Source organism: Nanorana parkeri, unplaced genomic scaffold (genome assembly GCF_000935625.1).
Source record: "Nanorana parkeri isolate BGI_ZX_2015 unplaced genomic scaffold, ASM93562v1 scaffold792, whole genome shotgun sequence".
NCBI classification, from domain to species: domain Eukaryota; kingdom Metazoa; phylum Chordata; class Amphibia; order Anura; family Dicroglossidae; genus Nanorana; species Nanorana parkeri.
Window position 1 is genome coordinate 266,519 of NW_017307060.1, and position 14,334 is coordinate 280,852.

The window sequence follows — 14,334 nt, forward strand, 5'->3', positions numbered from 1 at the left end:
TTTTTGCATTGTCTGACTGAAGTTTGTTTTGTTCTATTGTTAATGTCGCTGCAGCCTGGCAGGATATTGGGGTCCTTGAGGCGCAATCTATGCAGTTGATGTTTAATTAAGAGCGGGGAGCTGTCTCAGGTATGGCATCCCTTTGTTAACGGGTCAGATCGTTAGTCATCTAGTGTCTGCTAGCCATCTAGTGTCTGCTGTTATACTGCAAAGTCCCCGAGGCGGTGTGGTGCAGCAGGGGGCCATGCAGATATAATTGTTATTTGTCACAATAAATGAGTACACTATTAGTTGGCATCCAACGTGTTAAGAGCGTTAAACGCAAACCCCCCTTCATTAGGTTAAAATTTAAATAAAACCGAGTAATTTTTTATAGTCATAAAATGTATCAATGTTTACATTCCATAAGAATTATAAAACATAGGGTAAAATCACAGGTAAAGAAAAATTGTTATGATTAGCACAATTTAGACTGATACATCGGTTATAAAATCGTAATATCATTCTGATGGGTGATAAGCATATAATGTACTGTATAACTGTAGAATAGGTATAAGATTGTGTAAACATGTTAATACATCTAAGTGCAATGGATGTATATTTGAGATTTGAGATTTACAATTTATCAAATGTAAGATTTAAAAATAATGAATAAAGTGAAAAAATTGAAATGGTTATATGTCATGCAAAAAGGTAAACAGCCAGTTGATAATTGCAAACGTTCATTCTGTCATCTAGGTGTTTGCACTGGTTGGGGTGACCCCCACTATGTCACATTTGATGGCACCTACTATAGCTATCAAGGCAGCTGCACTTATACTCTGGTGGAAGAGATTACAAAAAAGATTGATAATTTTGGAATATATATTGATAACTATGACTGTGGAGCTCAGGACCGAGTATCTTGTCCACGTGACATCATTGTCCGCCATGAAACTCAGACAATACGCATTGCAGCAAAGACCATGGTGCCTATCAACTTACAGGTAGTATATCCATATGTTTTAATTATATTGGTTGAATATTCAGCATTACTACACTTACAATTTAGTGGAAACTAACAATAATTTTATATGTAATGCAAATCACCTGTATTTCCTACCAAATAAAGGTGGAACAAGGTAATCATTTTACATAATAAGAGTTTTCTCCTTTTATTTAACAAAACACTGCAAAATCTTAACGCAATCCCAAGATATTTTATGGGTAATGGAATCCTAGCTCAAGCGGGATTTTCCTGCTATTTCAAACTTTCTGATTAGTAGATTTCTCTGAAGAATATGGAGAGTCGCTAGCCATTATTCCTCAATTGATAGCTTAAAGTGTATCTAAAACCTAAAATTTTGTAAAGTTTTTGAATAGAGTGGCTAAATGGACAAGTGTGAGAACCTCTATCACTTTTGATATCTGTGTCCGTAATGACTTTCATCCTCTGTTTGTCTTGATGACCATTGTCCCCAGGACGGAAAGGTGTCCCCAGATCAGGAGTAGGGATGTGCCGAGTGTTCGATTCGAACATGAGTTCGAATCGAACATTGGCAGTTTGAGCGCTCGCCGAACGCCAAACTTTATGTGATGCTCTCGGTGTGTTCGACCGCAGACATTCCATAATGCAAAATGCCCACAGGTCAGGTGCAAGACTTTGCCCAATCAGGGCTCAGCGGAGGAGGGGCCTGACCGGAGGCCGGAACAGCAGCGGATGGACCAGGGGACCATAGGCCGGGACAGCAGCGGAGGTAAGGGGGGCAGCGAAGGCATGCAGCGGTCTGTGTCTCCGCCAACACAGGCGCGGAGAGCAGCGGGGATTTGAAGGGGGACAGGCCGCTGCAGCCACAGTTTTCCTACATGTACCGGCAGCTGTATGGGGGTCGAACATTCAACCCCCATACACTTGCATTGAGTTCGAGTTCGTACTCGAACATTTCGGCCGTTCGAAGGTTCAAATACGAACCGGACACTGGGGTGTTTGGCTCATCCCTAATCAGGAGGAGAAGGGAAATCTCCCATTGAGGACACCTGTTCCAGTGACATATATCTATGGGCCATTTATATAGAGAGCTATGGATAGATTTAATTTTTTCCTCAGAAATCCCCCTAAGCAAATACAGACAGCAAAAAAGAAAAATCAGGAATGAGTAGTCTAACCATTCCTTACTCTAGGCAAAACTGAAAAAAAAAAATATTTTAGCTACAAATACACTTTAAGCTTACAGCAGTTAGCAAATACTCTCACCGATTCAGCACTTAATACCAGTACTGATAAACAGAAAACTAATTTAGCCTAAAACAGATGACAACCATGATAACCATAGAACCCATTTCATTGTTCATTTAGAACATCCTTTATAGAAACTAAAGTTTACCAAATGTGCAAGGATATAGATGCCTTAAATGTCTGAAGGAAGGAATGTTCTGCTTGTTCAGGTCAACCAAAGAGATTCTCACTTTGAGTCTCCAAAGGTACACTAGAAGCTAACAGAGAAAATTATTTTGCAGGATAGTTCCTCCTAGACACTAGATTGCAAAGCTTTATACAGCTACTATTGACAACTCTATTGAAAAATGTCCTTAATGTCTTGTTTTGTCCTGATGACCCTAGGTTGTTGTAAACGAAGAAGTTGTAGGAACCCCTTATAAGAAGTATGGGGTCAATGTGTATAGATCTGGTATCAATTATGTGGTAGAAATCCCAGAAGTAGGCGTTAATATCACATACAACGGCATGTCCTTCTCCATCAAACTCCCATATCGTCTTTTCCGACACAATACCCAAGGACAGTGTGGTAAGCTTCTGTTGTGATCTATATTTGCAAAATAGATTATTGTTAACTTTTTTTTTCAGGTTATCAGAGGGAGAGGTAATTTTATTACTTTTCCTGAGAGTCGTTTACAAAAAAAACAGCTCCAAACCCAAACATCTTTGTGAAAGAGGCAGTGCTTCAACCAAATTTGTGCGATTGTGTGTTGGAACTTAAGACAAAATTATTAAAACTTCTGCAGATTTTCTATCTAGTGGTCATTAGCAAGTTCAACATTGAACATGTTCCTAATTGAGTTTTAGCTATACTTTTATCTTGAAGTCATATACAATAGTATTTTTATAGCAATATTTCTCAGAAATAATGCCACATTTTGTACTGTGATGGTGTAGAGGTTGAAAATGGGTTTACAAGAGCTCCTTTTAGTAGATTTTGTTTAGATTAAGCCCACCACTCCACCACTTTGGGGGTGATTTACTAACCTAAACACACACACGCACCAGGTGCGTGTGGATTTTTACACAGCAAAACGTATTTATCAACCAAAAAGTCTCTAAAAGCATATTTCCACTAATGCCATATATGGAAAAATCATGCACATGATGCAGATATAATGCTGCTACAGGCATGTAAATTGTTGTGGCACATATTTTATGTTAATTTGAAGTCATAGTTATTAATCATATAATTTTCCAGTTTACGGCCATGTAAAGCATATGTTGAAATATAATAAATCTGGTTAGTTGATATCAATCTGTGTAAAAACTGAGAAATGAAACAGAGATATGTGAATTGTATTCTGCTTGTGACTTTTTGCTTATTGTTATTTTTTTTATTGTTATTTAGCTAAAAGGTTTCCAGGGTCACATAAAGATAAAGGTTCATTAGATTACAGTACAAGTAAACTGCAATTTTATAAAAAGAACAAAGGGCACTTTTCTGCACCATATCTTATCATTACTACACAAATACATGTGACATTTTACCTGACTGTATATTTCTTATTTAGGTACTTGTACAAACAATCGAACTGATGACTGCCTGACAAGTAGCGGTGAAATTGCATCAAACTGTGAAATTATGGCGGATACCTGGGTTGTAGCTGATCCAAGAAAACCTACATGTGGCAGGATTAAGCCCACAGTTCCCCCCAAAGTCACTGGGCCTCCTTGCAAACCTTCTCCACTCTGCGAGCTCATATTGGGAGAGTAAGCATTTTATTTTTTTAAATATCTCTAACAGAGAATTTTAAAACAATTTTTTCAAATTGCACTCATTGTTTTTAAAGTGACTCTGACACATTATTAAATTAAAGCCCTTCACGAACAATGCCCTCATATGGAGTAGTTATCTGTCTACCTTTATAAAGACTGTTTGTTTAGTGATTGAAACTAGTCCTGTTTTGTATATCTGCATTCGAGTTTTTGTCTCGAGACAATGTTTGTACTCTTTGAATACTTTAATAAAAAGTACATGCTTAAAAAAAAGAATTAAAGCCCTCTCCTTACTGGAGATGCAGCTCTAACCCAACCAACAATGTATTAGCTAGTAGAGGCTTTTGGCGTTAGGCTGTTAAATGACAAGGACAGGGCTTAGCTATGGGAGAGGGATTAGCTGTGAGGGAGGGCTTAGTTAGGGGAGAGGATTTAGCACTGAAGTCAGGATCTGGTTTTTTAGCATGCTTCCAGGATCAAGGTGTGCCTCATGTGCACAGAAAATGATTAGCAAAAGTATATGCAGGGTACAGGCACCATCTTTTTGTATGTTGCTATTGTGAATACTTGTATGACCTTGTAGGAACAGTTTAAGCACTTGTCTCACAATTTGTCTCTCAATTTACCAATTTTATGAATTCAGCTAAACAAATGAAAAAACACAAATGCTTGGTGACAGGCTCTCTTTAAGAGTGAAAGGATAATGGTTTAAGGTCAATTGTAGTTATATATTTTAGGTTTATGCATTTTTAATACATGTCGTTATTGTTTTACAAATGCACATTTGTTACATGGTGCACCACTGAAGCAGGATTTCTGGGAAGGCAATTTTCTTTAGGGAGAGCACAGCAAGAGTTCTTTAAACTGTAACTTTCATTGAAAACTTTGGGTAGAATTGACTGGAGGAAGGGCACTTACTTTATTTTACTTTTTAACTAAGCCAATATCATACCAGTATGCAAATAGAATAATCACATTTTCTCATAAACCAGAATCATTCTTTAAACCTTCTTCTGTATTCTTTTTTAAAGGACATTCCAGGAATGCCACAAGACTCTGCCACCAGCAAATTTCTACCAAGCTTGTGTTTATGACAGTTGCCATGTACAGAGCTCCAACATAGAATGCAGTAGTCTGCAGCAATACGCTCAACTCTGTTCTGAACACGGAGTTTGTGTTCAATGGAGAGATAAAGTTTCAGAATGTTGTAAGTTCTCTTTTTATTTATTTGTTCTGTGACACTAAACAGTTTATTGCATGATTTGTACTTATAACTTGGGATGAGTGAATCTGCCCAGGTTCTGTTCGTGAACAGTGACTCTTCTTCGAAGTGATGGTAAACTCTACTAAAATCTATGGGGCGGGGTAGAGGGAAATCTTGTCATTCAATTCTGGCTATTTGTAGGTCTATTAGGCAAGCTATATCAATCGCAAGTCATGGGAAGCTGGGCACTGCCATGGGGACATTTACCAATTGGAGAAATGTTTTACCTCTCTCAGTTTACACTTAAGATAGGAGGGAGTAATTAGGCAAACTCATTCTTTACCTTACACTTCTCAATTCATCCAGCTTCTGAGTAACTTCTAGTGTATTTGACACATAGTATGGGAAAAGTGCCATTGTGCAGCTATATGGATTTGTTTTTTCAGCTAGTGACAAAAAACTATGAATGTTATATTACTATAATTTTTTTAACTTATTAACAAAAAATATCCTAAACATGTTTCTTACAGCTCTTACTTGCCCTTCACACAAAGTCTACAATGCATGCGGCCCAGCCATACCAAGGACATGCCAAACTACGTAAGTGTGTAATACCAATATTTTAGAGGAAACCGATTTTTATTGTGGATGTTCTTCATCTTCTGTAAATACTTTGCTACTGCACACAAGATACATGATTCATGATTGCTTATCTTTCAGTCCGGAAGAGATTGAGCAAATGAAGAATGATAAACGTATGGTTGAAGGATGCTTCTGTCCTCTGGGTACCAAGCCCTTCAATCTTGCTGTGGATGTTTGTGTATCTACTTGTGGTAAGGAATCTGTACTTTTCTATTTTATTTTACTTCTTGAACCACACAAACAAGAAGGCATCTATCTGAACACCTAATCAGCCAGCATTTGTATCTATGACTTCTGCATTACAAGCTGCTTTAGAGTAAAAGTGCACCCCCTAAGAATATGCCTTGTGCAAGGATGACTTGAGGAAGTTTAATCCATATTGTATTCATATAAAACTTTTTTGTAGCTTTCAAAAGTTATTATTAGTTCCATTATTTATGTATTATTAGTTTTCAGTTAAACAACTTAAAACTCTCCAAATATCAGCTTACTACAGATGGGCTCTGGGCTTTTCTGTAACTACACAGTCTAGGAGGAGTGAAAAATGTAAAAAAGTTTTTGTAAGTTACCTTCCCCATTTGAAAAGGTAATGGGGTCGTCATATTGCAAGCGGAGTGTAAAAAATAATAATAATACCATTAGAACAAACTCATCAACATAAATGTCCAGTTCCCTCAATCCTCTTGCTGATGTTTAGCCAAGAGTAACGGAGACACCCTAAAATTCCTTTTACGAAGAGTGGGCTCTATCCGGTTTTGGGGGGAGACCTTTTTGACACACACCAGTCACACCAGTTTTGACCTATGCCTTGGCTTGACCAGCAAGTAACCAGAAATATTGCGCCACTGGTAACAGAAAGGAGATTAATGCAGGTGAAATGCATTTCAGCATGTTACTGTTCATTTTGGCATTAGTAAAGTAGGGTGTCTGCATGCTCGCACATCTCTGCTATAGGATAGGATAGCTATAAGTATACTAGCGATCCCATATGTCTGATACATGTCAAGGTAATAGTCTTTGTTGGGGAGGTGGTTAGCTTTTATTCAAAATTACACAAATTACATTATACTGTTTACTGCAGGAGGATACAGAAATGTCTATAAGGTGCACACACATAGGTAAAACAGTTATATGCTAGCATAATATATGATAGCACAGTGAACCTATGAAGAGTTGATAATGGAACAAATTTGCTGAAATTATTGTCTCTTTCAGGATGTGTTGGGCCAGACAATGTGCCACGAAAGGTATGTTTTTAGATCTATACCTGTCATTTTCCATAAAATGTCTATGATTTCATTTTTTTTTTTTCTGGCTGATAGCTTAGGAGACATAACAATTGTTATGGAAAGACCACTAAGGTCACTATAATTACATAGTTACATAGCTACATTAAAAAAAGAGACACCTTTATCGAGCTCAACCAAATGACAAGATTGAAAACCTGCATCCTTAGAACCCTAAACTCACAGTTGATCCAGAGAAAGAGAAAAACAAATACAATTTGCTCCAACAGAGAAAAAATCCCTTCCCTATTCCTCAAGTCAATTGGATACTCCCCGGATCAACAATCTACAGTGTTATTTCTCATTTCACTTATGGAAACACATCCAAGCTTTTCTGAAGCAACCTACAGACTGGCTAGAGCTACCTCTTGTGGGAGCCCATTTCCTATTTTGACAACCTTTACTGTGAAGGAGCTTTTCTGTAATTGGGGTTAACCTCTTTTCACCCTGGCACAAAGAATTCCCCCTTGTCATTTGCAATTATCTTAAATAAAATAACTTTGGATCAAGTTTACTTTATTGAATAACTTTGCATTTATAAAAGGTGACCATACCCCTTTAACTGTTTCTTCTCAAGGGAGAATATATCCAGTTACTCTATCCTCATAGCTAAGGTTCTCCATGCCTCCTATCATATTAACCCACTGAAGTCAACTTTACCATGGAAAGCCACCACCCCTTATTGTGACCAGTTCCGGAGGAAGAGATCAAAATATTTGTAGATATTAGCATAAGCGTGGATGTATTTTCTACTACAAATAACACTGCATTTTGTACTGCTACAGTTGCCCACCAGTGACTTAAGGCTGCAGTGCACAGAAAAAATGAACATTACAAACACGTCATATATATTGCAATTTAATCTCATAATAATTTTATTAAAATCTCTGGTCCTCTTACCCTTGTGACCCGGGCACACATCTGACAGTGCCTAATAGTTGATATACTATTAAAATACAAGCATTTTATAAAATCTGATTGCCACATCTAGCACTATTTATGAATAAAGGAAGGCATAGGAGCATTCTAGCAGGTAGGAATGCCAATATTTTATTAGATCATGGACTTGTGTGTTATCTTCTCTATACTTTAGGCAGACTTAATCAAATATGTCTGTTTAACAAAAGCTGGAGGAAAACATATGAAAGAGTGGGCAATTTTCCATTTATAACTTTAACTCTAAAAATGGCTAGAGTCTGATTTGCTATGAACAATGCACCAGCCTTTCCCTACTACCAGTTTGTATCAGTAATCATGTGACCTGTAGTTGAACTTTCTTATAATTCTGGTCATTGTTCACCATGCAGTATGGAGAGGAGTTCCTGTTTAACTGCCAGGATTGCGTCTGCAGGGAAGGTGGCAGTGGCATCACTTGCCAGCAACATAAGTGTTCCAAGTTGAGGACTGTCAAGTGTGAGCTGGAAGGTTATTATCCTGTGACCCAGAACAATCCCAATGACATCTGCTGTGAAGAGACAGTGTGCAGTAAGTGTTGCCTACAATTTTTTTCTGTGCCTTTCTTCCAGGAAATGCACAGCATGTTGATGGTATTGATTTTTCGTAGTGCCCCACCAAGGCTTGTTAGATTCTCATTATCGAATTGGTTCCTTTCCAATTAATTTGATTAACAAAATTTTTTGTGATGGGTCAAGCAGGCCAAGATCATTAGAAAGCTATTTATCTAAACAATGATGTACTTTAATATACTTACTAATAATATTGAAACCTACCAGGCTTATTTACAGAGCAGTGAGCCCCAAACTACTTTTTCTTTAAGGCACAAACAATGGAGATCATTCAATACAACCAATAAACATTCATCTCAGTCCCTATCTAAACTAGCAGGTTGCATTAAAGGAATTTCATAAGAATGGCCACAATGCAGTAACTCAGGAGAAAGGTGCTGGGATCACTCAAATGTGTATTTAGCCTAAATTAAAAAAAACTAAAATATTAGACCATGGATCTCAATCACAAACACTTTGATTATTTCATACTCTTAGGGCCAGTGTTGACGGGCTATGACTTGCTTCTTTCCTCACACGTCTATGGAAATGCAGAAGCAAAAACCCCTGTCAAACAATTCTAAATGATCTCAAGTGTCTCAAACTGATGTGAAAAGCATGCTGCATGTGCACATTGAGGCATGTTGACAAGGGCCGTTACATAGTTAATAGAAAGCATTTTTAGATTTATATAACATATAATATAACATATGACATTGCAATCACTTGGGTTTGTTGATCAGGAGTTTCCCTATGTGAAAGGAGATTCCCTAACGTTTATCAGCCATTACACCCTTTAAAACACTTTACACCCTTAAAAACACTTTTGTTTCTCATTCTCCATTAACTCAAACACACTTTACAAAACAACATTTTCACTAAAATTTGCCAAAGCTGAAACTCCCAGTTGCGCTCATCCCTGTTTGTGACCAGAAAACATCCATAGGTTAGTCCTGAACCTGGAAAATCTGATGACTCCTGATGTCCAACATTAGTTACCTATGAATTGGAATCCCAATGTTTGATGGAATCAGATCATACATGTCTAAGTAATATATTTTCTGAGAACACCATTAGTTTGACTAATCCTAAATATTGGATATTTGTGTTGCAGAGTGTGACAGCAATAAATGCTCAAATACATCTCCTAACTGTGGACTTGGCTATGAAGCTATCGGTGGTATTCCAGAAGGACACTGTTGCCCTGTGTATAAGTGCTGTAAGTAGAAATGGCCTTTCTATGTCATTTTTTGTTTTTACATGCAGGAGGTAAAATATTCCCATATGCAATGAATCCATCCAAATAGGGCATCAAACCCATTTTCCATCTTATTGTTGCATTTATTTTATATAAACCTCAGGATTTTTAAAACCTAGTGTACTCAAAACCAACATTTTCTGTAGATTTAAAGTTGTCTCTAGAACATGATGTGAAAGGAAATTTAAGAGAGATGCCTGTTCCATTGACAACTGTCTAAATGAGGGCTTGACTTTACTTTTGGGAGCTTTCCATACCTGTTCCTGCTGTGGAAAGATCTCTACTGTGCATACTGCTCGGCACTTCTTTATTGTGGTATTGTTAGGTTTGTGGTGTGGGCCCGAGATGACGAGGAGGACCTCCCTTGCAACCCCGTCTGATGACCACTGGGGTTGAGAACAGTAGGTTTCAGGCAGGGGATGCACTTGGTGACCTAGCAGAATATCCGCCGTGCTTGAAGGGTATAGGCAGAAGGGAGCGTGAGAGACTAGCCGGGTCAGTAACGTGCAGGCAATACGGTACAAGGGGTTAAACCTGAGAGAAATCCACTCCACTTGATCAGGTACTGGCCAGTGCCTCCGTGCCTGCGGAAATCCACGATCGCCTCTACCTCGTACTCTTCTTCACCGTCCACCAGGACAGGATCTGGAATGTCGGAGGAACGGTCCGAAAAAACGTCTGGGGTGACGGGTTTCAAAAGAGAGGTGTGGAAGACAGGGTGAATCCGGTACACTGCTGGAAGTGTCAAGCGGTAGGACGCTGGATTAATTTGGCGTTCCACAGGAAAGGGTCCGATGTACCTGGGTCCCAATTTCTTGGACGGACAGGCCAGTTTAAGGTTGCGCGTAGACAGCCATACCAGGTCGCCAGGTTGTAATGTCAAGTCTCCTCTGCGGGAACTATCATAAGCTCTTTTTGCCGTGTCCTGGGCTTTGGAGATCAAGGGTAATGAAGGCCGTCTTCCATTCTTCCCCCTCCCGGATCCGTACAAGATTGTAAGCACCCCGTAGATCGAGTTTGGTGAACACGGTCGCGGAACGTAGTCGCTGGAACAGTTCCGGAATTAACGGAAGAGGATAGCGGTTCTTAATGGTAATAGTGTTCAGTTCCCGGTAATCCACACAGGGGCGTAGAGTATGATCTTTTTTTTCTACAAAGAAAATTCCGGCCCCGGCCGGGGACGTGGACGGCCGAATGAAGCCTTTTTTCAGATTATTCCAGGGACAGGAACAAGCAGAATGGAACATCCAGTGCTGGCTGAAGATCACCCAGCACTGAATGAGCGTCCTGCAGCGCCTTATATAGGCCGAGGACGAGCTACTGCGCATGCGCCGGCGTGATTACGTCACCGCGCCGCACCAACGTGATGAAGTCATGCCGCGCGGGGACGCAACCCACCGGGTCTTCTGCCGTCTGCGCCTGCGCAGCCGGGACGTGCCACTGGATACCCTCTCCGTCTATGTCCCCGCAGAGGGACACGGCATCTTCCCCGAACAGGTACCTGACAGGTATAAATGGTACATTTATAAAGTACAGGAATGTGTTTTACAAATATGCTCTTTATTATATATCGGCCCCTTTGTTTTGTTTAATTTAAAGAACTGCTGAAACATAGAAAATATTCTAAAGTTTATATAGAGACATTCTTTTACATTTTGGAAAGAGTAGCGAAGGGTTAGACTCTTTGTGACATTTTATTGCCATCTACATCCCATCTGGGTTGCCATTTCTCCCTACTGGAGAGTTCCATATTTCCTGATGACTATTGTCACTGAGATAGAAAGTGAGGGGAAATGCAAAAATGTGGAGTTGTCATCAGAGCAAGAGGTAAACGATAATCCTCCAATGGAAACACTAGTTCCTGCAACAAGATGAAAATGCCATTCACTTTGGATCGATTTTCTCTCATTTCCTGTTGAGTCTCCAGGACAGGAAGTGAAGGAAAATATACCCAGTTGGACATAGACAACAACAAAAAATAACTTGATAGGCATTGTTACCCTTCCCTAGCAAAAACAAAAAAAATGGCTTGTCTTCACATGCACATTAAAAAACAGCATGCACATTTAAAAATAACTGCTGTGCTTTCTTGCAGTCCGAAAGAAAGTCTGTGTACACGGAAATGCAGAATACATGGTAAGCTCTTTGAGTAAATAAAACCCCTGTTGATGATTTACTCATTTGTATGCTCCTACTGGAAATCTGTGCTAGTTTCTAATATTACATTATGCATGGGTTTTCAGTGAACCTGACAAATGTATCAGCTGTCTGTTCCTTTCATAAATAAGTACCTTGTTTGTGGTTTACCAGCTTTCCGATATATGCTTGTAATGTGATGTGTATGCCGTATGAGACTGCATATTCTTCCAGTTGCTATATTGGGCAAGATTTTGGCCAAACTAGGACAGAACAATGGTTACCCTTATTCCCTTCAATAGGAATGTCCTGTATTGTTCCTATATTCTGGGCTTATGTATATTTTCCTAAATATGTCCTGCAAATGGCTTGCTTCTATGAGTGTGCAACTATGTTTGATGACATGCTACACTGGGAAAAGGACTGATACCAATGATTATATGTATTTTGCACTCTCTACTGCTCTTAGTGTAATGTTATGCATGTAAAAAACGTTAAGTAAGCACTGCCACATGAAGCATTAAAAAAACCGACTGTTTATGCTAAGCCAATGCCTTGCAATTGTCAGGCTGTTGTGCGAGCTCTTTCTGTTGGGCATGGGGCTCCCAATCATATCTATCAGACAGAAAGACCAACAGACAAATGAAGGAGTGTGAACGATAGTCTGACAACTCTGCTGCAAACTGTAAGAGGCAATGGCTAAGCATTGTCAGCCTGCAACAGGAAGTACTGCAACAGGAAGTACTGTTACTGCATTTCCCGGTAGAAAACTTTGCAAGAGACTTATACAAATTATTTGCTTAAGAAAATATGCCATGATGCCACAACACTAACTAAAAAAAATAGATTCAGGGTTTACCTATACTAAATACAGGGCAGTCCCTATAGTGGGGCAGCCTGAGGCTGTTGCCTATCTATCACCCCCTCTCCGGCCAAAGCTTCCCAGTTTGCTAAGAGCCAGGCAGGAAGATGTATTAGGGCCATACACATCTCCCTGCCCAGTTCTTAGCAACCTGGGATGCTCTGACTGGTGTCCCCCATCCAGCTCCTGACAACTAATGACATCACTAGGATCTGCGCGGCACACACTGGTCAGTGACATCACCCAGAGCTGGGTGAAGAGATGATGTAGAGGGGGGTTGGGGTGACATCCGTCACCCCAACTCCCCTCCAAACTCCCTCCCACCTCGTGCAGTGAAAGTACTAGGGACACCTCTGACCACATATCAGTGTATAATCATAAATTAGAGCATTAATTGTAGAAGCCGATAAGCCTCTAGTTGGAAATGAGGGGGGATGGGTTACCAGGAGAAAATGCTTAAATAGCCTGTATAGCAGGAGAAGGTGTGTGCAGAACTGTGCAGAACAGAGTGTGCAGAACTACACAATAGATACTTGATTGCATGCAATTATCCTTTACATTACCTGTATGATTTTATTAATATGATTCTTTCTCTCTAAAGCCTGGAGCTTCAGTGCTCGCTGATAAGTGCCAGACTTGCACATGCACAGAAAATTCCAATGCAACTTCAGGAGTTGAGATCATATGCAAGCATGTGTTTTGCGGCAAAACATGCCCACTGGTAAGTGTAATATGGGAAAATATACGCAATATAACATGACCTGGACTGTTCAGCATCAGTAAGGAGTTGTATGAACATATATGCCACTAACAAATTATGTTTTTTGCTTATTGCAGGGCTTTGAGTTGAAGGCGAGCAAATATGATTGTTGCGGTGAATGTCAACAAACTAGTTGTGTGGTCAATGACAATGATAACTTCCACCTGTTGCAGGTATATAATACTTAATATTTTTCTAATTTGACTTTCCAGTGAACACATAAAACAGTTCAACTAAATTATTCTTGTTTAGCTGTCAAAGTCCATTTAAAAATAATTTCCTGTTAGCTCCTTCACAATAGTTTCTCCTTAGGATCATATGTGGGTATATAGAATAAATGGTCATTAGCGTTCAACTATACTCCTGCAGCTATGTACATCTGTTCAGGCCCACAGCAAATTTTCTCTTGTATCCAATGATCAACTATGCATTATATACAGCTTAAAGGAGAGATAAAGATACAGCATAGCGTAAAATCCTTGATAAACTATATTTAAAAACAGTTATAAAAACTTACATGAATAGGTGTGTAAAACTGCCACTGCCTCAGTACCAGGAAATGTAAGATATCTTGTGGCTGCCTTATCCGGAGGGGAAGCTGAAGGACTGCTGTATAATACTGGGTGACTGGAGTGGTTTTAAAAGGATTGGTCTATCCAGAACTAACAGAAAAAAAATGTCTGAACTTTTACCAATGCACATGCTGCA

General features: G+C 39.3%; 1 protein-coding gene across 1 annotated transcript in view; it reads left to right on the forward strand.

The window, feature by feature from the left end:
- LOC108793933 (mucin-2-like) overlaps positions 1 to 14,334 on the forward strand; it is a 147,204-nt gene that overhangs the window by 125,447 nt on the left and 7,423 nt on the right. Inside the window, exons 51-62 of the mRNA XM_018564895.1 lie at positions 739 to 986; positions 2,600 to 2,783; positions 3,769 to 3,967; positions 5,005 to 5,180; positions 5,708 to 5,777; positions 5,898 to 6,010; positions 7,035 to 7,066; positions 8,413 to 8,590; positions 9,725 to 9,829; positions 11,964 to 12,004; positions 13,468 to 13,587; positions 13,704 to 13,799. Of these exons, the coding sequence (XP_018420397.1) occupies positions 739 to 986; positions 2,600 to 2,783; positions 3,769 to 3,967; positions 5,005 to 5,180; positions 5,708 to 5,777; positions 5,898 to 6,010; positions 7,035 to 7,066; positions 8,413 to 8,590; positions 9,725 to 9,829; positions 11,964 to 12,004; positions 13,468 to 13,587; positions 13,704 to 13,799 (1,562 nt within the window). The remainder of the gene's footprint in view (positions 1 to 738; positions 987 to 2,599; positions 2,784 to 3,768; positions 3,968 to 5,004; positions 5,181 to 5,707; positions 5,778 to 5,897; positions 6,011 to 7,034; positions 7,067 to 8,412; positions 8,591 to 9,724; positions 9,830 to 11,963; positions 12,005 to 13,467; positions 13,588 to 13,703; positions 13,800 to 14,334) is intronic.